Source organism: Martes martes (assembly GCF_963455335.1).
Source record: "Martes martes genome assembly, chromosome: X".
NCBI classification, from domain to species: Eukaryota; Metazoa; Chordata; class Mammalia; order Carnivora; family Mustelidae; genus Martes; species Martes martes.
This window is the reverse complement of record NC_137897.1, coordinates 6,391,420-6,413,449: the sequence shown is the minus strand read 5'-3', so window position 1 is coordinate 6,413,449 and position 22,030 is coordinate 6,391,420. Positions and strand designations below refer to the sequence as shown.

The window sequence follows — 22,030 nt, the reverse complement described above, 5'->3', positions numbered from 1 at the left end:
TCTTTCTCCTATTCTCTTGTGAGAGAAAGAAATTATGAAGACAGCAGAAATTATTAGTGACGTTTCTACCTATGTAATTCATCTCCGGGACCGAACATCTGCCTTCCCCATTTGTTTCTGTCACCGGGAGACCAGGGGAGATCCTGGAGCCTTTTATGTCCCCTTGGCAAGGACGGGCCACCCTGCTCCTGGTTTCTGTAGCGCCGCCCACGAGCTGTCGAGGGGACACTGAGCCCAGCTGCAAGCTCTGACGGCGTCTTCGATGCCATCTGGTTTGGGGACTGCTTCTTGGGGTCAGAGGGCGCTGCCGTCCCGCTCTCCTGCTGCCTTTGGGGGCCCACGCACGCCGGGTGAGGTGCTGGGCTCGTCCTGGAACCGGAAGGCGCTGGGCGCGCTCTCCCCGGCCGCAGGGCGAGCTCGCGCCGACGCACGCACAGGACCGACCTTTCCCACCCACATCTCCAACCACCGTTCACAAAGCTGAAGGGAAAGGAAGAAGCGACCTCAGACCCTGCCTGTGTCTTCCTAGAATTTGTTTAAAATATGAATCACACAAAGCTCTCTATGTCTGATGGCCATTTTTAGGATTTTAAAATTGTTTTAACATAAAAATATTTTTTTTTCCAAAAATACTCCGGGCTCTCTCTCTTATAAGTATTTTTTTCTCCTGTAAAAAGTCCCCCTGCCCCGCCTGCTTACATAAAGCACTTAGTATGCGCCGAAAGTGCCCTTGAGACCGAAGATCCGAAGCAACTGTGAGAAAGGGACAGAGAGAGAGTGAGCAGGGGCCGGGGGGAGCGGGACAGCCGTCCGTCCGAGATTCCGCCGCGGCGTCCACGAGGAGGCCCGTGCGAGGGTGGACGGCGCACCAAGACCACACGGAGCGGGGGAGAGGGGTGCGGGGGTGGGGGCAGACAACGGGAAAGAAGCCACAAACCAGAAACAGTTTCCATCTCAGACCGAAGGCCCTCAGACGACAGGATTCCAGCCAATAGAAAAACCACCGGACAAAGAAGATTCTAGAAAATAGAAAGTGTTGGGATTACAAAGTCGCGCATTTCATCGGTACAAACTGGTCTTTGAACATCCTGTGTGAGAACTGTAGTGTCCAAATTGTTAGGGAAAAACCCGCCACATGGGGGAGAGTCCCCTCCCCCCCTTTTGGTTTATCACAGCATTTTTCTCGTTTTTCCTTTTTTTGGCACAGCTTTTTTTTTTTTTCTTTTCCTTCTTCCCCCCTCGTTTTCTCCTCTCGGCCATCAGAGCCTGTTCTGGGTGGAAACCAAACCACGCGCCGTTGAGCTGGTGGCTTCGTGCTTCCCAGGCTGAGTGTTGTGGGTGGAAACCGATCTTTCCCCCTTCGATAGGACTGTGTATGTTTGTCTTAAACTTCTCGATGAAGGTTACGAAAAAATAGAGACTCCCGTGGGCAGGGATGAGCTGATTTCCAAGTACACTCTAATGCAAGTCAAGTTCGTCCAGCTTCGGGGCGGGTAGACTGTGTCTGGCGAGCGCTGCGACCTCACACGTTCACTGCTGGTCCGTGAGATTTCTTTTCTGAAATAGTTTGTGTTTACTTCCGAAGATCTAAAACACACACCTAAAAGGAAACCGGAAGTGCCTGTTATTTCCACAGACAACACCGGGATGCCTCTTGAGCCCTTGGACCAAATGTGGCCCGTCACCTGTTTTGTAAATAAACTTCTATTGGCACACAGTCACGAAGATTCAGAGAACCTCGAGTAAGAGGCTAACGTCTGAGCACGTGGCCGACCAATCCCCAGCAGACAGCACTGCACGGAAAAGCCAGGTCATGGGCCGTGCTGGGAACAAATGGCGGTGGACGCTTATGTCACGGGGTAGATGAGAAGCCTGAGCACACGCGTGCTGGGAGCAGTGGGGGCCCACGCTGCCACTCGGAAAGCCTGTCCCCTGCTGCCCCCCCTGCCTCGGAGCTTAAGTGCAGGAATGACTCACAAAGCGAGCCATCCCATGGGACCAGAATAGGACCCCTGGGAGCCAGGAGACCTGTGGAAGGAGAGGCCATGCCTTTACCACCCCAGGGCCCAGGTCGGGGGCACCAGGATGGAGCTGGGGCAGGAGCAAGTTTCTCAGCTTCAGCACCAGTGCCACCGAGGACCAGCCACTTCCCCGCTGTGGGGGCCGTCCTGGCACCGTAGAAGGCTTCACAGCATCCCCCCCTCCAAAGTAGGGACAACCACAATTGCCTCAGACGTTGCCCAGCATCCTCAGAGGGACAGAACCCCCACAGCTGAGAACCGCCAATTTCCCTGAGAACGTGACCCAGAGTGACAACCTGGGAGGGAGGAGGAGGAGTCTGCTGTTCCAAACGGGGCCCGCCCTGTGGGATCCAGCCCAGAAGCTTCGTTCACCCCAGACACGTGCCTTCCACACCCCCTGTGTGCCAGGCCCCCCGGTCACAGCCCCCGGCCACTGCAGGCAGCTGTCCACCACCCCGCTTTTCCATTTTCCACCCTCGCCCCACCCTGCCACGAGCCGCGGGGGCCGCTTACAGAGCCGTCGGACGCGCTGGCGCCCACTTTGTCCCCGCGAGCGTTCCAGCACACCTCGAAGATGCCGCCGGTCCCTCGGTAGCTGTGCACGAGACTCCCAGTCTGCAAAGCAAAGCCGCCGTTACTAGCGGGCAGGCACACGTGGTGCATGGGCGCGCCAGCACGAGCCACTGCTCCGGGCGGGACCCCAAGACGCTGCTGCACTGTGACATCACGCACAGCCAGTCTCTCAAGTTTCCAGACACATACAAGTTCCAACACTTTTCGGGGAACTTTCTGGTGGCTGCAGATCCTGCCTCTCAGACCTCCTACCCCTGGGAGTCTACGTGATGTACGGTGGCCCTGGCCTGGCCTGGACACGGCAGGCCCTGCGACCCTGGCGACCCTCCCTGCCCATGACCAACGGTGTCCCATAGACAGGGGCAGCTGGTCCTGGGAGACGGAAACCGGCACGGGACAAGTCAACAGTGTTCCAGGTTTGTTTTGTGTTTAGAAGGGACCCATCTCATGGAGAATTAAAGTGAGTCTTAAAATGTCTTAAAGAGGCGGGGTACCTGAATGGCTCAGTGGGTTAAAACCTCTGCCTTTGGCTCAGATCATGGTCCCGGGGTCCTGGGATCAGGCCCCGCATCGGGCTCTCTGCTCAGCAGGGAGCCCGCTTTACTTCCTCTCTCTCTGCCTGTCTCTCTGCCTACTTGTGATCTCTCTGTGTCAAATAAATAAATAAAATCTTAGAAAAAAAAGAAGTCTTAAAGAGGGTGACTGGGTGGCTCAGGTCAGGGTCCCAGGGTCCTGGGATGGCACCCTGCATTGGGCTCCCCACTCAGTTGGGAGCCTGCTTCTTCCTCTGCCCCCCCCCCCCCCCCACTGTACTCTCTCCAGCTCACTCTCTCTGAAACAGAAGTCTGAAAGGGGGTGCCTGTCTGGCTCAGCCAGTAAACAATATGACCGTTGACCATGGGGTCGTAAGTTCAAGCTCTACATTGGGTGGAGAGTTTAATTAAAAAAATAAATGGAGGCACCTGGGTGCCTCAAGTCTGTTCAGCATCTGCTTCCGGCTCAGGTCATGATCTCAGGGTCCTGAGATCAAGCCCCGTATCGGGCTCCCCACTCAGTGGGGAGTCTGCTTCTCCCTCTCCGTCTGTCTTTCCCCACCACTTCGGCTCTCTTGCTCGCTCTCTTTTCCTCTCATTCTCTCTCTCTCTCTCAAAAAAAAAAAATTTATTAGACTATTTAATAAAATCTTTACAAAAATAAAATGTCTCCAAGAGTGTTGTGATTTATACAGAGGGGAGGATCGGATCTGACGAGTTTCTGACAGCAGACAGCACCTAACGACTGGAGTCACTTTACAGATCCGTCCAGCAGGACTTCCGGGAAGTTTCGTGAAGGGGCTCTGGCATGCTGTCCCTGCGATGCGTTCTCCAGGAGGCCTATCCAAGGCTGTGAGGCTTGGCTTGGCTTGGCCCTGGCTCCACAAAGGGCCCACTGTCGCCTCTCCTTCCGCAAGAGGATGTGGCTTATTTATAAGGCAGCCCCTGGGAAGCCTGGGGTCTCAGTGGACCCCTGCACCCTTATGCTCGTTACCTTGGACCATCCACCACCACCTCCTGCCCCAAGGGGGAGGGACATGGACTTGAGACACCTGAATGTCAGCCGAGCCCAAGGGAAGCAAGAAGGTAGGTCACACAAAAAGGGGAGTAAGGAAGCCATCTCATCTATCCTGAGATCCAACAAAATGGATCGCAGGCTATTTTCAAGGTCTCCCACCATACCACCATCTCCCTTCCATTAGGAAAACCAAGAGCTGACTGCCCAAGACAGTATTCTGTACTCTGCTAGTTCCTGTCCATTCTAGTCTCTATGTTCAGATCTCTGCTGTCCTCAGGTATAGCCAGAGAAACGTACAGTGGCTACATTTAATCAAATACTCTCCTTTCCGTTCTGAGAACAGGACAACCCATGACTGGCCTATGCGTTGCTACCCACACATAATGGCGTGGGCGCGGCATGCCGACGCTCCTTTAGACTCCTTCATTTGCTCCGGGAGCCATGGGATGTGGCGCGGTGCAGGGGAGGTCAGGGCTGGCCTCAGCCCAGCTGTCTGGCTCCTGGAAACCTCAGATGGGAGGACGCCCCTTTACCCCCCAACCTCAGCATCCGCAGGGCCGCGTCTCTGCACCTGCCCGTGCCCGAGACGAGGATGAGGCGGGTAGTGTTTGATGCCAGGAACCTGAACAAGTAGAAGATGGGGGTAACCCTTGGGGAGAAGACCCACAGCCCCCACGGAGCACAGGGCAGGTGGCACAGAGCCGGGGGTCTGCCCGCAGAGGGAGGGCTGGCTTCATGCCTTCGTCTGAGGCAACTCATCCTTACTAAGCAACAACTCCCCAGTTGCTGCTCATAGCCTGGGGCCCCAGAAACACTGTTTGGACCCTCCCTTCGGCAAGGACTGGGTCACAGGAATCAGGGGGATTACCTGAGTGTTCCAGATGTGCACGCACTTGTCAAAGGAGCCACTGGCCAGGTACTTGCCGTCGGGGCTGAAGGCCACACTGTAGACGGGCTCCTGGTGCTTGGTCAGCGTGTGGGTGCACACCCCCCGCTCCACGTCCCACAGTCGCACCGTGGAGTCGAACGAAGCACTGCAGATGGGAGACAGCACGTCACCGCGGAGACACCTGGCGGGCTTTCCGCCTCCCTGAGACGTTTAACGGGGGGCACGAGCTCCTCTTTCAAGCTCTTATGTGTCTGGAGACAACAAACGGGCACAACTCCCCCAGAACGTGAGTCGGACGTACTGAAAACAAGGCCATGGTTCTCAAACAGATCTCTTCTTTCTCTCCTTCCTCCCTCCCTTCCCTTCTGTCCCGGGCTGTTACTAGGGACACAAGCTGATACCCACATGAATTTCTCACTGCACTTCTTACAGATACGAATGATAAATACTGTTATAGAGCAATTACCGCATTTTCTAAAATGCTCTCGTAATTTGAAAGATGACACCTATTGTCAGCAACTAAAATGATCCCCATCATTTGGAAAAAGGGCAAATGACATAAAACTCAACCCGACAGGAATTAAATAACAATCACGTCCAAATACGTGATCCCACTGCCAAGAGCTGCAAATCTGGGCATTTTCCACTGCGAAAGAACAACACAGGCCACGGCTGTTCCCTGGCATTCTGTCTCTGCGCAGGTACGTTCCCCTTCTACCTGTTCCCTAAAAGGACCATTTATGCTGGTCACGGGTACCGTGTAACATGGAAGTACCTTCTGGGCAATCAAAACCAATGGCGGTGTGTTCTTTCACACACGAATTTAGGACACTGACCAGAAATAAAGGAATTATGGCTGCCATGTTCTTGTGGTCCTAGGATCTCTGCGGATGTAGGACTCCCTTCCAGGACTTTCTAAGCGATGGTCCTGGGTCAAGCACTTGCAGCAAATGAGAGCCCTCACTGCTTGGCGAGGCTGCGCACCCCACTGCTGCGTCGTAAATGTGTACCTTCTCCCTGACTGCCACACGTTGCCTGTGCCCACAAGTCCATCCCCCACCACTGCCCGAGCAAGCCCGAGGCTGCTGCAGGTCCCGGAACATCCCCGCCAAGTCTCCTCTCTCTCACACAGCTTCCGACTACGGTCTCCAGACGCCCCGTGACCCTGGTGTTAAGCCTCAGAATCTCTTCAGTTCGTCTCCTAACTGCTCCTTTGAAAACACAGCACCTAGAGTTCAACGTTCCCTCCTGCCTCTCCAGGCAGCACCAGTTCTGGCCTGACTGGCCATGCCACTCCTCCCAGTGCTGGGGCCCTAGGACCTTCACTCTACCAGGCTGGTCAGGTCTGGCTGGAGCTGGGGAGCCCCGTGTCCCTGCTCCCAGTGCTCCCCTCCTGCTGCTGGAAGTGGTTACTGTGGACATCAGTAACCACGCCTGATGTCCACACTGAGCTCTGTTTCCTTTCTCTGTCTTAACAAGAACCTTCCCCAAAGCCCAGTGTTCGGAGCCTGGACATCAGCGCCTCCTGCCAGCCTCATGGTTCAAAGGATCCCTATCTCAAGTTAGGTGTCACCTCAGTGTTCTGGGCACTTTCAAAGCGAGCTCACCATGTCCCTTAGCTTGGAAGGGCATGCACGAATTGGCCACACACCTCAGCCAAATCTCCCGTTCTCTCTGCATACGACTGGCTCTTACTGGCCCCATGGCCACCTCCGCCCCAGTGAGCAAGGCTGCATTCAGGAACGGCACCCGGGGCGGGGGCGGCTGTCCTTTACCTTGCTAGCATGATGTTGGAATTTGGGTTGCTGGTGGCGGGCCCGGTGGGACTCCACTTTATGGTGTAGATCTCTTTGCTGTGAGCCTGCAGGTCATGGACGCACGTGTCCTGCTTCATACTCCAGATCTGGAGACGGGAGAGGGACCGTGTGAGCAAATGCCGTCTCTCCGGCCAGGGGCCACTGGCCATCACTCACGCCGCGGGCTCCTGCGACACGGCCCCGCCTGTGAGCAAGGCCACGGGGAAGGGAAGGCGTGTCAGCAGGACCCTCAACGCATCAACAGGAGTGAGCCGCAGGCCAGTCATATCCGGTCAGAAACAGGGACAGAGCACAGAGGCAGAGAGAGGGCCGGGAACAGACTCAACCGAGGAGGAGCAGGGAACGCGAGCTCCGCATCGTGTGTGTGCGGCTGTCGCGGATCAGACACCCGTCCCCTCGGACTGCGTTACCTTTAACGTCATGTCATCAGAGCAGGATGCCAGCAGCATTCCGGAAGGGTCCCATTTGATGGCATTGACCTCGTTCTGAAAGAGCGAAGGGTTTGAGAAAGGCGTGTGAGCAGGTACCACGGCCTTCCAGCAGGGGGCAGCAGGGCCTCGTCCAAGCCACAAAAAGCCTGCAATTAGGACGGGTCTCAAAGGAGGCCACTGGAAACCCCGGGCTTGCTGCTTTCCCCCTCAGTTTTCTTTCTCTCACTCCGCCTTCCACGTTTACATACGAGCATTGCCGTACACCAAAGGCACCCTCACCTACGTTTCTCTAAGAAAAGAAAATCACTCCTAGGGAGTCTGATGAATTTACATTCAATCGACGGCAGTGCAGAAAACAAGAAAGACTGTGGTTATCCTAAACGCAACTTTGAAAACTGCTTTCCTACATGATTTCATTTTTTTAAAAAAGATTTTATTTATTTTGGGGGTGTCTGGGTGGCTCAGCTGGTTAAAGCCTCTGCCTTCGGCTTGGGTCATGATCTTGGGGTCCTGGGATCGAGCCCCACTTCAGGCTCTCTGCTCAGTGAGGAGCCTGCTTCCCCCCCCTCTCTGCCTGCCTCTCTGCCTGCTTGTGATCTCTGTCTGTCAAATAAATACATCTTTTAAAAAAAAGATTGTATTTATTTGACAGAGGGAGCACAAGTAGGCAGAGCTGCAGGCACACAGAGAGAGGGAAGCAAGCTCCCCGCTGAGCAGGGAGCCCGACTTGGGTCTCAGATCCCAGGTCGCTGAGATCATGACCTGAGCCGAAGGCAGAGGCTTAACCCCCTGAGCCACCCAGGCACACCCCCTACACACTTTTAATACCGCAGCTACCTCCTGTCTGAATCCATTACAAGACCCCTCTCTTCGTGCTGGGGCAGTGGGCGGTGGAAGGCAAAGACCTAAGACATCAGATACACAGGAGGGTTTAATCCAGGGTGAAGACAGGATCGAAATGGACCAGGGATACACCCGTCAACAAAATCCCTGGGGGGGTGGTGCAAGGGTCTAGAAATCTAGAGCAAACAGCAAGTAAGCCAGAGGCAGTGTGCTGTGGGGGACAGAAAGGAAAGAGGCTGCCAACAGCCTTCCAGTACTGCGGACCGGATGACCCCGAGGCTGAGTCCCGCAGGAGGCAGGCCCATGCCCCGACGCACGGGTGTCTCTGAAAGAACCCGCTGTGCCTCAGTACGGAGGGGGCGGTGAGGCGCGGGCCTGGAGTGGGCACCGTGGCGAGGACTGGTGGGAGCAAGGCCGTGGGTCGCGCGGCTTTCCAGCAGCATCACTACAGCCCGTGTACGGTCCCACTCATGTCTGTCATCCCAGCCTGACAAATGCCTGATTTCAGACCCACAATTAATAATTTCCCACTCTGAAGTACTCTGATTTGGATACATTTCATGATTGTATTACTTCTTAAGGACACAGAGCTTTGAACGGCATGACGTGGAGAAGTGACAGGGGCACATCTGTTCCACACAGTATGGGCCGCGGACGGCCTGGGAAAAGGGAGGAAGGAAGCCCAGGAGGCCCAGGAGCAGCCTACTGGGTGGGCTAAGGGAGGACGGAGCGGCTGGACTAGACACGGGTGTGCGTACGTGTGCACTCACACGTATGCACGAGAAAGTGCATTCCGGACCCCACGGGCACCCGGGGCCCAAGGACGGCACTGCCCCGGGGACGGGCTCAGTCAGCACAGGCAGCCCTGGGGGCTCTGGCCACCGCCAGTGAGGAGACCCTATAGATTCATCTCTCTGTGCCCAGGAGTGCAGAGCCGGGCCCACTGACTGTCCCCAGCTAGACCCCTCGAGGGGGGCACCAGCTCCTCCCGCCGTGGCGTGTTCTCCGCACTTCTGCAACCCAAGCCACGATTCCCAGGAGGCACCCAGGGATGGCTCCCATCCAGGGATGTCCCACGCAATCTCGGGAGGAAAAACTACATTTAGCTTGTGTCTCGTGCGAGATGGTGAGCGGCGAGAAGCCCCATTTACAAGTGTTATGGGGGTGAGTCCTACGAGAGACAACTGGAAGCCGCGAAGACCTCTACTGGAAGTTTGGAGAGAGTGGAGCGTCAGGAGCGAGAGGAAGAGACAGAAAACATGGAGAAGGGGCGTCGGTTTAGAGACACGAGATGGTAATGGGATTGCTGAGGCCTGTGCTCCAGAAGCAGGGGCCTTGGGGGCAGACGCTGGGAGAGGGGGGTTCTGTAGAAGTGAGCTGGTGCTGAGCACAGCGGTGTTTGTCGGGCAGGTCTCCCGGGAGGGCTGGGCGGGTGGGGGTGGTTCGGAGGCTCCAGGGATCTGGTCTGGAAAAGGGACCGGGATCCGGCTGTGCCCCACACCAAGGAATCCGATGAGCCTCAGAGCTTCCTGGATCAGGTGTGGGTATTTTCCACCGCATTGAGGAAAAGTGGCCGCTAATGCTTCACGGGATTTTTGTGTTCTCTCTCCCCTCTCTCCACTGCACATACCAGCCCATGGGTCACGAAGCCTTTCTGAGAAAGTCTGCTCGGGCTTCTAGCCATTCTGTACATCAGCTCATTTCTGGGATCCCCGCAATCTCCCACCTGCTGCTGAACCCCCCTCCCCAAGAAGATGTCCCTCTCAGACCTCATACTCCTCAGTTCTCACATACGCACTGGGCTGTTTGTTAAGAAGACCGTTTTCCCGTCTCTGCCAATGCTCCCCATCCACTCGCCCATTACAGGCACTGTTTCCCTTAGGTCTCTGCACGTTTTCACAGCAGCCACTTTAAATAAAAAGCCTTCCCGGCAAGGGACGCCTGGGTGGCTCAGTGGGTTAAGCCTCTGCCTTCGGCTCAGGTCATGACCCCAGGGTCCTGGGATCGAGCCCCACATCGGACTCTGTGCTTGGCGGGGAGCCTGCTTCCCCCTCTCTCTGCCTGCCTCTCTGCCTACTTGTGATCTCTGTTAAATAAATAAATAAAACCTTAAAAAAAAAAAAAAAGTTCCTGGCAGAATCGAGCCCGCCTTGTCTCAGGGTCGGTCCTGGGGCTGCTGCCTGCCCACAGCGGGGTGAATCCAGCCACCAGCAATGCCACAAGGCAGCCTCTCGGGAAGCGGGGGCCCGTGTCAGGAGTCACACTCACCGTGTGTCCTTGGAAGGTTTTGACCGGGCGGTCGCAGCCGAGTCTGCAGACGTGAATGCACATGTCGGTGCTGCAGGAGGCGAAGGTCGTGTTGTTCTGCCAGTCCACGTCCAGGGCGGGCGCTGCGGGGCAGGAGACAGGGGGACACCTGCGCTGACCACGGGTGCGCACAGCTCAGCTGACTGAAAGCCACCAGCAGCAGAGTCAAGAAGCCTCGGCTGGTAACACGATACGAGAATGTGCCCAGAGCGCGAAGACCTCTCTGTGCACGTCTGGGGCACCGGGCAGATGGCTCTGGGAGACACCACGACAGCTGCCATGCCCTGTGGTCTCCACAGTCTCTGGACCCCCAACACGGGGAGCAAGGGTTCAGGAGAAGGTGCACTGCCTGCTCTTAGACCTTGCTGCTTCCAGAAATAATCGCTGTGGTGGGCTGATGGGATTTGTTGTAGGTGGGAAGAAGAGGCAGTGAGATGAAAAACACTTCCTATCCTATGTTCAAAATACCCTGATTTTTAAAAATCTCCTGCAACACATTAATGCAGCCCATGATTCCCGGCACACTCCCCGGGCGGGCATAGCAGAAGGAAGGAAATGATCCCTCTTGGTCCAAGGGATGAGGCCCTGTGCCGGACAGAGAGCTAAGGCCGCAGCAGCTCTTGCCAACAACACCGCACCTGCGCTTCCCGAGTTCCTGGGCCGCCCTCTGCATTCAGGGCATGCAACCCACGCACGTGGGAATGGGACGGTCTGGGGGGCAGTTCTGGGAGTGTCTAGCACTTGCTCGTAAAGATGAGCACCCGCTAACCCTTGCCATCCAGAGAGGGGACCCTCTGTACCTGGTGGCTGGTCCCCCTGTGAGTGGGCCCCTGCCGCCAGGACCCCCCGGGGCTCCCAGGATGATCTCACCATTCAGCATGGGTAAGTGACGGGAAACGAGGCGTAGCCACTCTGGGGTCCGCATGCCCTCCGCCCCCACAAGGGCCAGTGAGGTTCAGCAGTCGGCCTACTCCAGGCACAACCTGGCTGTCTTTGCTTTTTTTTTTTAAGTCTAATTTTGAAACATTACTGTTCATGCCAGCTCCCCCAGTGGCTGTATTTTGTGGCTCACAGGACGGGGGCGTAACAGAAAGCTGAAGCTGGGACGTGGATGGGGGAGGGGCGTGCGGGGGGTGGTTCTGAGCGACCCCGGCCACAATCAGATCTAGAACCTGCCATCGCCACCAAGAGTGCCCTCGTGCTGCTTCGCACTCCCAGCACGCCCTCCCGGCCCCACCCCTACAGTCTGGCTCCACACAGGTGTTCTCCAAGTTCATCACCTCGAGAAGGGTGTGTGAGATGGACTCACAGCAGGCGAGCTCTGCACACCGGCCTGCTTCCCTCGGCCGCCTACGGGTAACTGTTCCTTCTGACTGCTCGGTGGTCGTCCACCGTTAGGCTCCAAGCTAACACTTCCTGCTGGGGGTGACGCACGGTGGCCCTACCGGGTGTTCAGGGGGAAAACCTAACAAGGCAAAGCGATTTCTCAGGTCAACCCATCAAATCCGGACTTTCTGAGCGCTAAGGGTCCTCCTCAGAAGCGTGAACTACCTGGGTTTTGCTCCGAAAAGGAGCACACTTCCTTTTTTCTTTCGTCTTACCATCTTGAACAGTCTCTAGCACTCTCCTTGACACTGCGCTGGGGGAAGAGCAAACCACACCTGCATCTTACTGAACCGGCACGGGGGCCCGTACCCCACGACGGTGAGAACTATGGGTGAGGAGGTCTCTTGATGCGTAAGAAACACATGCGTGGTGTTCCCGGGCCGGTGGGAGAGAACCGGCCGTTCCGGGAAGTCTTCACAATGCTCTGGGAAGTGTTACGTTCTGCTGAAAAACCGTACAGACTTATTTATTATTTTGGGGGGAGGGCAAAGGGAGCGAGGGAACGTGCTGGCAGACTCCGTGTGGAGCACAGAGCCCGACTTGGGGCCCGATCTCACGACCCTGGGGTGAGGGCCTGAGCTGAAATCAAGAGTCAGACGCTTTACCGCAGAGCCAGCCAGGTGCCCCGGACATCAATTCTCAGAGGTGTGAGGGGAACCCTACTGATGTTCACCTGGGGCGTAAGTTTCCCCTACAAAGTGGAATCCAGAGCTGGATTCAGGTATTCCCTCCAAGCACACGGTCAGCACCCCTGCTCTTCTACAACCCCGAGCCCGTTACTGTGTCCCCCCAGACAACAGAAGACGGGACACGTTTGGCATTTATGCCAGCACAGCGCCAGGCCCCCGTGAAGGACATGGTCACTTGCTACCTGCTCTGCCCTCGGGAGTAGAGGTGTGACCTGGCGACACACACAGATGCAGGCAGACTGGCTTGTCAGAGGTGGGCTTGTAGGGACACTGACTTCTTAAAGAAAAGGGATTTCCTGCTCCGGTGGTGGGCATGTTCTGGAACTAGACCGTAGTAATGGTTCATGAGTAGTAGATTTTACTGATGGTACCTGTCATGTGACCTGCACACCCTCCCTTGCCCCGCACCACGTAGGCTGGAGTTCCAGGCTGTCTGCGTCTGCAGCCGACCCCCCACCCCAGGTGAGAACGTACACTCTGAATCCGTTCAGCCCCTTCCGCATCATGAGCGGTGTTAGATTATGGCCACACTAACAGCAGAATGCACCGGCACCCCAGGGGGTAAACCCGCTGTGGACCCCGGGCTACGAGGATGCACGGGAGGGACGTGCTAGGTCCGCAAGAGGCAGGGTGTCAGCTGCAATCCCAGGGGCCCCCCGATTGGAGAAAGCACAGCTGAGGCACCGCGGGCAGTCGCAGGAGACCGGTGTCCGTGCGCCGGAACCTGGTCCTGCCTCATGGAGTCTTTGGCTCTGTCGGCTCCCTGGATGCCCCACGGCCCCTGCCTGGAGCCCCTCGCTGGGCACGGAGATGGGCAGTGCCGTCCAGGGGAGTCCTTGGGGCCCGTGCCTGGAGGCAGACCAGCACCAGCACACCAGGCTCCCCGTCAAGATGCCCAGAGAGAACAGTAAACACTCCCTCCGCACACCGCGATTCCCTCAAAACAGGACAGACATTTCCTGTCGAGGGAAAGGGCGTCCACTCCCTTTTGTCCAGCCTGAGCCAGTCTTTCCAACGGTCTCTTTCTTCTGGGAGGGGGTGGTCTGTCCTCGTCTCGAGAGGCCGCATCTAACAGTAAGACTGTGCTACACACGGTGTGAACTAACAGGTGGCAATCTGGCCAACTGCAACTCTCTAGACCCCTAGCTGCCCCGCGCAGCGTGCTGGGAGCCTGACACACGAAGACAGTGCGAGGTTCTGAGCAGGGGTGACACATCTCTGCGGGACAGACAGACCCCCATGGGCCTGATGCTGTTGCCGTGGGAGCGCCCATGGGCAAGGCTGGACCTTGGCCCAGGACTGGGAATCTGGACCTCCGGGGGTTTCTCACTACTGTTTAAAGGGCAAGAATGGTGTTCTGTACCTAAACTGGGCAAACAGTGGGGTGTATGTGGAACCCCTGCTTCCCCTCCGGGAGTCTGCCATTAGGACACATGCCAGGCCAGGGCTGCCTATGGGGCCAGCCCCGACGACCAGCCTCAGGTACAGAGTCCTTGTGAGTTTTCCTGGTAGCTGACCCTCCGTGTATTGTCATAACATGGTTCTGGGGGGCACGAGATGTGCACTTACTGACTCGGCAAGGAGAGGACCCTCGGGAGCCCTGGCGGTCCTCCCCTGCACCTCTGGCCTGTGGCTTCTGCCCTGTGTCCTTCCGTGCTGATCCAGCTCAGCCCCAAGGACCGCGCTCCTCTCAGTCCGGGGAGCCCTCCCCGGGAGCCTCCGAGCCCAGGCGCGGTTGCAGGGAAGGCCCTGCGCAGCACCCGCCTTGGGACAGCAGGAGGAAGGCGTCCACACCGGCTCCGTGGTTGGTTCACTGCTGTGTGTGTTCCCTTCCGAGCGAGCAGGCACGTGTCGAGGGCGCTGTACCTTGCAGGGCTTAAAAGCGAGGCCTCCTGGGAAGGGTATCTTCTTCCCAGCTACACTCCACGGACGTCTTCCCGCCGCCTTTCACGATTACTTTATTGGACATTTCTAGGTCTACGAATTACTACTTTTGAATTAAAGAAAGAAAGAAAAGGAAAAAAAGGAAAGGAAGAAAGAAGCCCACAGAAACTCACCGGAATGAAAAGGAAACTGTTGTTTGGCTTCTCCGGTGTGGGCGTCCCAAATGATGGTTGTCTGTGCTCCGCAAACAGAAAGACAGAAGTTAGGAACTATTCTTCACAGGAAGATTTCTCTAGAAAAATCTAACATACAAGACAAGATTGTGAACAGCCCCCCTTCCCTCTAAACCAGCCCTGACCAAGAAAGACAATGTGAGCCATAAAAGTCACTTTTAATTTTCTCAAAATTACGTTAACGAAAAATAGAAAAAGGGGTGCCTGGGCGGCTCAGTTGCTTTAGCGTCTGACTCTTAGTGTCAGCTCAGGTCATGATCTTGGGCTCTGCACTGAGTAGGGAACCTGCTTGAAGATTCTCTCCCCCTCCGCCCATCCCCTTGTATATACATGCTCTCGCCCCCCCCCCCAATAAGTAAATCTTTTTTTAAAAAAAGATTTTATTTATTTATTTGACAGAGAGAGAGAGAGATCACAAGCAGGCAGGGGTTGGGAGGGGGGAAGCAGGCTCCCCGTTGAGCAGAGCTCGATACGGGTCTTGATCCCAGGACCCTGGGATCACGACCTGAGCTGAAGGCAGAGGCTTAACCCACTGAGCCATCCAGGCGCCCCCAAATAAATAAGTCTTAAAAGGAAAAAGAAATCGTTAAAATTGATTTTAACAATATAGTTTAGTTCAATGTGGCCAAATATCATTCCAACATGGAATCGGTACGTGAACATTAGTGAGCTATCTGGCGTCCTGTCTCTGGTCTAGATTTTTGGGGTCCAGTGTGGGGTTTACGCTACACAGTGTGGATGGTTACATTTTACGAACCCAACAGCCGTGTGTGCTGGTGACTAGTTTTGGAAAACTGCCCAACCGGTGGGGTTCTCCCTCCCCCCCCAAACACGGAGTCCTGCTGAAAAACCTGCAACAAAGCACCTCAAGACAGCTTTCTAGCACTTTCCAAATGCACGCCTAGAGAAAACGTCGACTGTGACACCGGCCCTGAACATCAGCTCCGCGATGCGGACACAACATACACCACAGCAGTGTGTCATACCGGGCCTGGCCACTGACTCGCTGCTCTACAGAGATGGAGGAAAAATGATCTCCACCTTGCAAAGCGAAGTAAATCCTGAAGCCTTATTAGGAACTCACTGATGGCAGAAAGACAGGGAAGCGACGAAACACAGCTCAGTGACCACCACTGGAATTAGGTCTTTTTTTTTCCTTCAAGATTTTGAGAGAGAGCATGAGAGAGAGGGAGAAGCGGACTCGCCACTGAGCAGGGAGCCCGATATGGGGCTCGATCCCAGGACCTGAGCTGAAGGCAGACACTTAACGACTGAGCTTCCCAGGCACCCTGCAGGAATTACGTCTTAATCAGCTGGAACTCCGACCTTAACCGGAACTTGTCCACCTCCCTGTCCATAGCACTTACAATTCTGCTGTAAGACTGCTTATGTTTTCTATCACCTGCAGATGAAATCCTCAGAGCACCAACCATCTTTGAAAACCAGTTCTCTAAGTCTCGGGTCAGCTCTAAACCAATTAACTTTTTTTTTTTAAGATTTCATTTTTAAGTCAACTCTACATCCAATGTGGGGCTCGAACTCACAACCCCGAGATCAAGAGTCTCACGCCCGCCCCCGACCGAGCCAGCCCGGCGTCCCCAGACCAATAAACTTTGTTCGTTGTACGGTGGAATGTCCCACGCTTCTTCCTATAGCCGCTCACAAATGTGGCGATGGAGAGAATCCGTAAACTCGCTCGGTACTTCCCTCTGAGACAATGTCATGCACCGCAGCACTAACCCCATCTCCTGGTTGGTGTTTCCATTCAACACACAACATCAAGCACGGGAAGTCTTTAAAGGATGGGATGTAGCCTCCCGCCACCACTCCCCGGTGAACCACGGAGTGAGGGCCAAAACCAGCATCCCTGTCGGTGGCCCTTCCTCCCTAGGTCTTGCTTTCGAGAACATTCTTACTATTCCCGCTGTGGGTGACGCACGAAGGCAGAGTGCAGGGCCCACAGACGAAGCGCGTTCCCAAATGTGCATTTCCACTGGCCGCCCAGCTCGTCGCCTCGTAGAGTCACAAGTGAGAGCAAAGTGGAAAATCAGATACGGAACATAAAAACGCATCCCAGCACTGGCGTGAAGCTGCAAAGAACTGTTTACGAGCATGCTGAGACCAAGAGGCAGAAGTTACCGCCGTCCAGGGACCACACCCTGGACCCGCGTGTCCGCGGGCAAGCGAGCGAGCGCGGGTGTCTGTGAAGCGGGGCTGCCGGCATGGGGGCCGCCGCCGCTGCTCTTGGAAGCTCCGAAGGGGCCACACGTACAGTGACGTGCTGGAGAAGGGCCGGCGATCGTTCGCACGATCACTTCAACAACGCGGTCGGCAGTGGGAGCAACCACGGACCCGACAACCGTGTGTGTGCGTGTGCATGTGCGGCACCTGAACCAGCCCACCTCACAGACGAACGGATGGGAGTTCCAGGAGAAAAGTGAGTGTTTCAAGCACGGCCCTCAGCTTGTTTCAACATGAGCCACAAGGCAACCAGGTGTGAAAGAAAGGTTTCCTGGCTTAGAGAGTGAGCGAGAGAACGACGGTAACTCTTCGCGGACCTAGAGGGCTACCCCCGGTCTGGAGTCGGCACACGCCGTCTGTCACCGGCCCGGGAGTACAGACTGCAGCCCAGCCCGTGGCCGTGTGGACAGGTGGCGGCTACTACTGTCCGTTCACGGCAGCACCCGGAGGCGCACCCAGCAGCGTCACCAGGTTTCCAAACGATCCCGACGTCAGCAGGAAAACATGACGCCCTCTGGAAGCCGCACGCCAGTCCAGTCCTCAGACCCGGTCGACAGCTGCAGGAACACGAAGCACTTCTGTTCCCCTTCGGCTTCATTTCTTGCGAATACTTTTCCAAAGCAAGAACTTCCAGTCCCTGCTGAGTCCCGGGAATGACGCACCCATTCCGTCCACGGTCTCGTGGGGTCCTGACTCCCGGCTCCTGGCAACTGAGGAGGCAGGCCCACAGAGCGCGGCCCACACTCAGAGCAAGAGGACACCTACACCTGCTGACTCCTCGCCCGCCCATGGCTTCTGGAGGCCACTCGGACCCGATCCCGTCACATCCAGCCGGGAGCCCTGCCCAGGCCCCGTCTGTCCCGAGTGTGTCCTGTCGTGGGCAGGCTCGCTTTCCTCCAGCTCTCAGAGAAGCCTGCAGCCCACGATGGGAAGTCACAACTCATTGAATTAGGGAAACAGAAGCCAGGTGAGAGAAAACGGTTTGTGTTTCCAAAACTGCTCAGTGGGGGAAAGGTTTCCGTCCCGGGTGTCCCACGCCACTTTGCTTCTCAAGCATTGGATACAGCCAACTGGGGGATTTCCTCCTTCCGTCACTGGAGGACGTACCTCAAAGCAAGGGGGGAGGGGCTGTGCACAGAGGTCTGCGGAACAGCACGATATGCGCAGAGTACGTGTTATCAATGAACAGTGGAACCCAAACCACACAGACCAACCCAAAAGCAGCTCTTCTGCCTTACTAAGGAGAAGCAGAAGGCCTCAGAATTAAAAACCAAAACAAAAAACCCCAGGATGTTATTCAGAGATTAAAAATAACTGAGCAGCTATGGATCAAAGAGACTTTTTTTTAGACCTATTTTGAGCGAATACTCACTTTGTCTACACCAGCACTCAAAATGTAATTCCCCTTTTTGTTCCATTTCAAGGCGAAGATGGGGCCTTTATGTTGCCCTAAGGTGCTGGCCAGGTTGCCTGTGAGGTAAAGGAACAACACACAGGTAGACTTCAAAGTCACAGCCTGCTCGCGTCCGATTATACCGCACGGCCCGTTGTCTCCCAGCGCGCGACGAGGCACGGCTTACCGTCTTCGGTCCATATTCTCGCAAACCCGTCGTAGGAACCCGTGGCCAACAGTGTCCCGTCGCTCTGCGGGCCAGAAACACACATGGCTCAGTACACGCGAAGCCGGCCTCTCCCCCCGCCCCAAGGCTAGAACCATCTCGCACCCATCACTGGCCGCTGGTGACGACTAGCGGCCCCCTGGGACGCCCTCAGCCCACACTGCTCTGGCTGGACACCGCGCGGTATCCTAATGGCAGACGGGGGAGCGAGGAAAACGCACCGCGACCTGTCTGCCCGGTGACATCCCTCCATGCACCACACTGAGAGGCCCAGGGAGACTTGGCGAGACTGGAGGAAGCTGTCAGAAACGCATGTGCCCACACAGGGGTTTGGGATGCAGGGAGAGCGCATGGAAGTTCCAGAGAGCTGTGGGCTTCCCGCGTGTAGAGATGCGTGTGATGCCCAGGGCAGGAGCAGCGAGCCAGACGGTCCCCCTTCCCGGGCTGCACGGCACCTCTCGCCAGCAGAACAGGCTCCCCTGGGGAACCAGCAGGCTCACCGCGCCCAGGGAGGCCCGCTGAGCACCCAGCTCGCTGTCTGCCCAGTGCAGCCTTGCTAGACGCTCTCGGCAATGTGAGAGCAGCCCCGGGGTGGGGGGCTCACAGGCAGCATGGCCCGCGGCCCTGTGTTCACGCCCCGCGGGGACCCGCTGAGGCATGGGCCAGGTCAGAGCTGTGGACGCGTCCAGGCAGCAGCAGGTGCTTACGTTCCAGTCCAGCGAGGTCACATCTTTGTTGCTCGGGACATCGTGTCCTCCTTCCCGTATGCAGTGCCGCAGCACGAGCTGCGTGGAGCCCCCGTTGCTGTTCTCGTTAAGGTTCCATATTCTCGCCGTCGAGTCTCCGGATCTGCAGGAGGAAAACGCACAGCATTCAGCTTCCGGTTCAGGCCCGGACAGCGCCTGCCAGACTGGGCTGCCTGAGTCAGGTATCTCTGGCATGTGGCTCTGTGTCTTCTTAATTCCGCTCACTGGCTGGCTTTTTTGCCTCATCATTTTTGTTGCTCTCGTTATTTTAATTTTTTTTTTTCCAGTAGGCTCCACGCCCAGCGTGGCTTCGAACTCACACCCCTGGGATCAAGCGTCGCCAGCACTACTGACGGAGCCAGCCGGGCACCCCTCCGCAATTTCAAACATCTTTGCGATGCTCCCCGCCCCATGGAGGACACAGGACACAACAAGGACCTCTTCACGACCTGGGAAGGAACGCAGCACCAAGGGCCTGAGGTTGCGGTCTGCCGCCAATGAGAGGGGAGCATGCACTCCAGGAAGGAGAGAACAGCCCTGGCCAGCCCCGAGGCACCCCCGTCCCGGCATCCTTACCCTGAAGCGAGGAGATCACTGACAGGGTTCCAGGCACAGATGAACACCTCCGACTCGTGGCCCCGAAGAACTGTGGCTTTGTTGGGCGGGATCTCAACGTCCCCGTCTATTTCCATTGGTTTCGAATGATTATCTGTCACAGGAAACAAGAAAAGTCATGTGGCTAACCGGTATAGAAAAGAAATCTCTCGGCATTCTTGGGGCACTTGAGTGTTAGAGACACCTTCTTTTTATTATTTTATTTTATTTAAATTCAGTTAGTCAACGGAGAGTACATTACCAGTCTCAGGTGTGCTCAATAAATTATCAGTGGCGTGTAACGCCTCGTGTCCCTCTCATCGCGTGCCCTCCTTAATGCCCATCTGTCCACCAGCTCCCTTTCCACAACCCTCAGTTTGTCTCTGAGAGTTAAGGATCTCTCATGGTTTTTCTCCCTTAGCAACGACTTCCCATTCAGTGTTCCCTCCCTCCCTCCCCCTATGATCCTCTGCACAGTTTCTTATAGTCCACGTGAGTGAGACCAGGGAATTGTCCTGCGCTGATACACATACCTTCTTTCTATGTACTAAGTAACATGACCTCTGACAGACTGTAACGGTATCATGACTACTGTGCAATTCAGTAAATGTATTACGTTTCTTTATTTCAACAGTCTCCAAACCTGACAAAAATAAAGTTATTTACTCTGCATAACTAGGGCCACGTTGGGGCGCCTGGGTGCCTCAGTGGGTTAAAGCCTCTGCCTTTGGCTCGGGTCATGATCCCAGGATCCTGGGAACGAGCCCCGTATCGGGCTCTCTGCTCAGCGGGGAGCTTGCGTCCTCCTCTCTCTCTCTCTCTGCCTACACGTAATTTCTATCTGTCAAATAAATGAATAAAATCTTTAAAACAAAACAAAACAAAAACAAAAACAAAAAGAACTAGGGCCACGCTAAGGTCTAACAAACACCACCACGAGACTGGGGAGGGATGACGAGAGAGATGGGTCAAGCCTGAAGGCTGCTGTTCTCCAGAAGGGATGAGACATTTTATCTGCGAGCACCTGTCTGAGCGATCACCTCTTTATCTGTGATGCTCCCACTGGGAAAGACCATCACCTTTCCAGAGCGCCCACCACCCTGCACCGCCTGTCTGCAAACAACCTCGGGTTCTTGGGACTGAAGTGCTGGGGTTTTTTCCTTGGTTGGAGCCACCTCTGTATCAGACCAGAGCTGCCAGGCCTTCTATCCGACCAAGCCCGGCCTGGAGGACTCCTGGGTTCTGGGTTCTGAATTCCCAGGCAGGCCCGGTGACCGTGGAGACAAGCATGCTAAACGGCCCCCTCATAAGCACTGTCCTGGAAGGCGGCTGTTTTTCTCCCATGTGGCAGGACACAGAAGATTCTTGAAGGTCAGGATGAACGGTCACTTGCAACACCACAGTCTGGCCTCAGCCTGCCTTGCAGCCAGATGACTGCAAATGGTAGGTGGCCCTGGCTTCAGGAAACAAAGGGCAAGTGAGGATGATGTGCCTGGGAGGAGGGCCGGCGGGGCCTCAGGTGTGCTCCCTGGAGACTGACAGGCAAGCCACAGGCACCCATGAAATGGAGGCTGTGTGAGTGGCCAGCGTGCTCTAAGGCGGGTACCTCTCTCTGTGCAGCTATGTCCTGTGAGACTCTCTTTTCTTTTTTTAAGGAGGCTCCTTGCCCAGCGTGGAGCCCAGTGCAGGATGTGGACTCACAGTCCTGGGATCACAAGTCAGATGGCTAAACGATGGAGGCAAGCCAGGTGCCCCAACCATTAAGATCCACCCCCCAACCCACGGTCCCACTAGATTTTTCTCAAGATTTAAAAGAAATCCATATGATTTAAAAGCTTGCAAAATTTCTATCTTGGCAAACATACAGACTTCTTGAAGCGCACCAATTAGAAATTCGTTTCAGTGACAGAAGACTAACAAAACAATAACCCTTCGTTTCCTCCAGCTTCGTTCCTGAAAACCCGAGGGCTGCGTCCCTCCTGAGGGGACAGGCACTAAGTGACCTGCGGCACGAACCACATGCTGTCTTCTTCCGGCCCTGCCCCACAGTTCGGGACCTGCATCCCAGTGAGGATGGGGGGCCATAGGTGGGAAGTTCTTCCACTTCTGTGCTAGACTCGTGGCCTTAAGTCATCCCGCTTGTTCTCGTCTGTGCTACAGCCGCTCTGGGCTCTCCATCTGGTGCCTGGTCTGATTCTCTAGCTCA

The 22,030-nt window shown here is 55.8% G+C and overlaps 1 protein-coding gene across 3 annotated transcripts in view; it reads right to left on the bottom strand.

Annotated features, from left to right (window-relative positions):
* Positions 1-1,017: 1,017 nt before the first annotated feature.
* TBL1X (transducin beta like 1 X-linked) overlaps positions 1,018-22,030 on the bottom strand; it is a 214,678-nt gene continuing 193,665 nt past the window's right edge. For all 3 annotated transcript variants that reach the window (XM_080794806.1, XM_080794805.1, XM_080794807.1), the window contains 11 exons: positions 19,807-19,939; positions 19,192-19,333; positions 18,446-18,509; positions 18,238-18,335; positions 14,565-14,625; positions 10,394-10,515; positions 7,262-7,336; positions 6,810-6,937; positions 5,014-5,179; positions 2,535-2,636; positions 1,018-1,600 (listed from right to left, as the gene is read on the bottom strand). In XM_080794806.1, the coding sequence (XP_080650932.1) occupies positions 1,574-1,600; positions 2,535-2,636; positions 5,014-5,179; positions 6,810-6,937; positions 7,262-7,336; positions 10,394-10,515; positions 14,565-14,625; positions 18,238-18,335; positions 18,446-18,509; positions 19,192-19,333; positions 19,807-19,939 (1,118 nt within the window). In that variant the 3' untranslated portion in view covers positions 1,018-1,573. The remainder of the gene's footprint in view (positions 1,601-2,534; positions 2,637-5,013; positions 5,180-6,809; positions 6,938-7,261; positions 7,337-10,393; positions 10,516-14,564; positions 14,626-18,237; positions 18,336-18,445; positions 18,510-19,191; positions 19,334-19,806; positions 19,940-22,030) is intronic.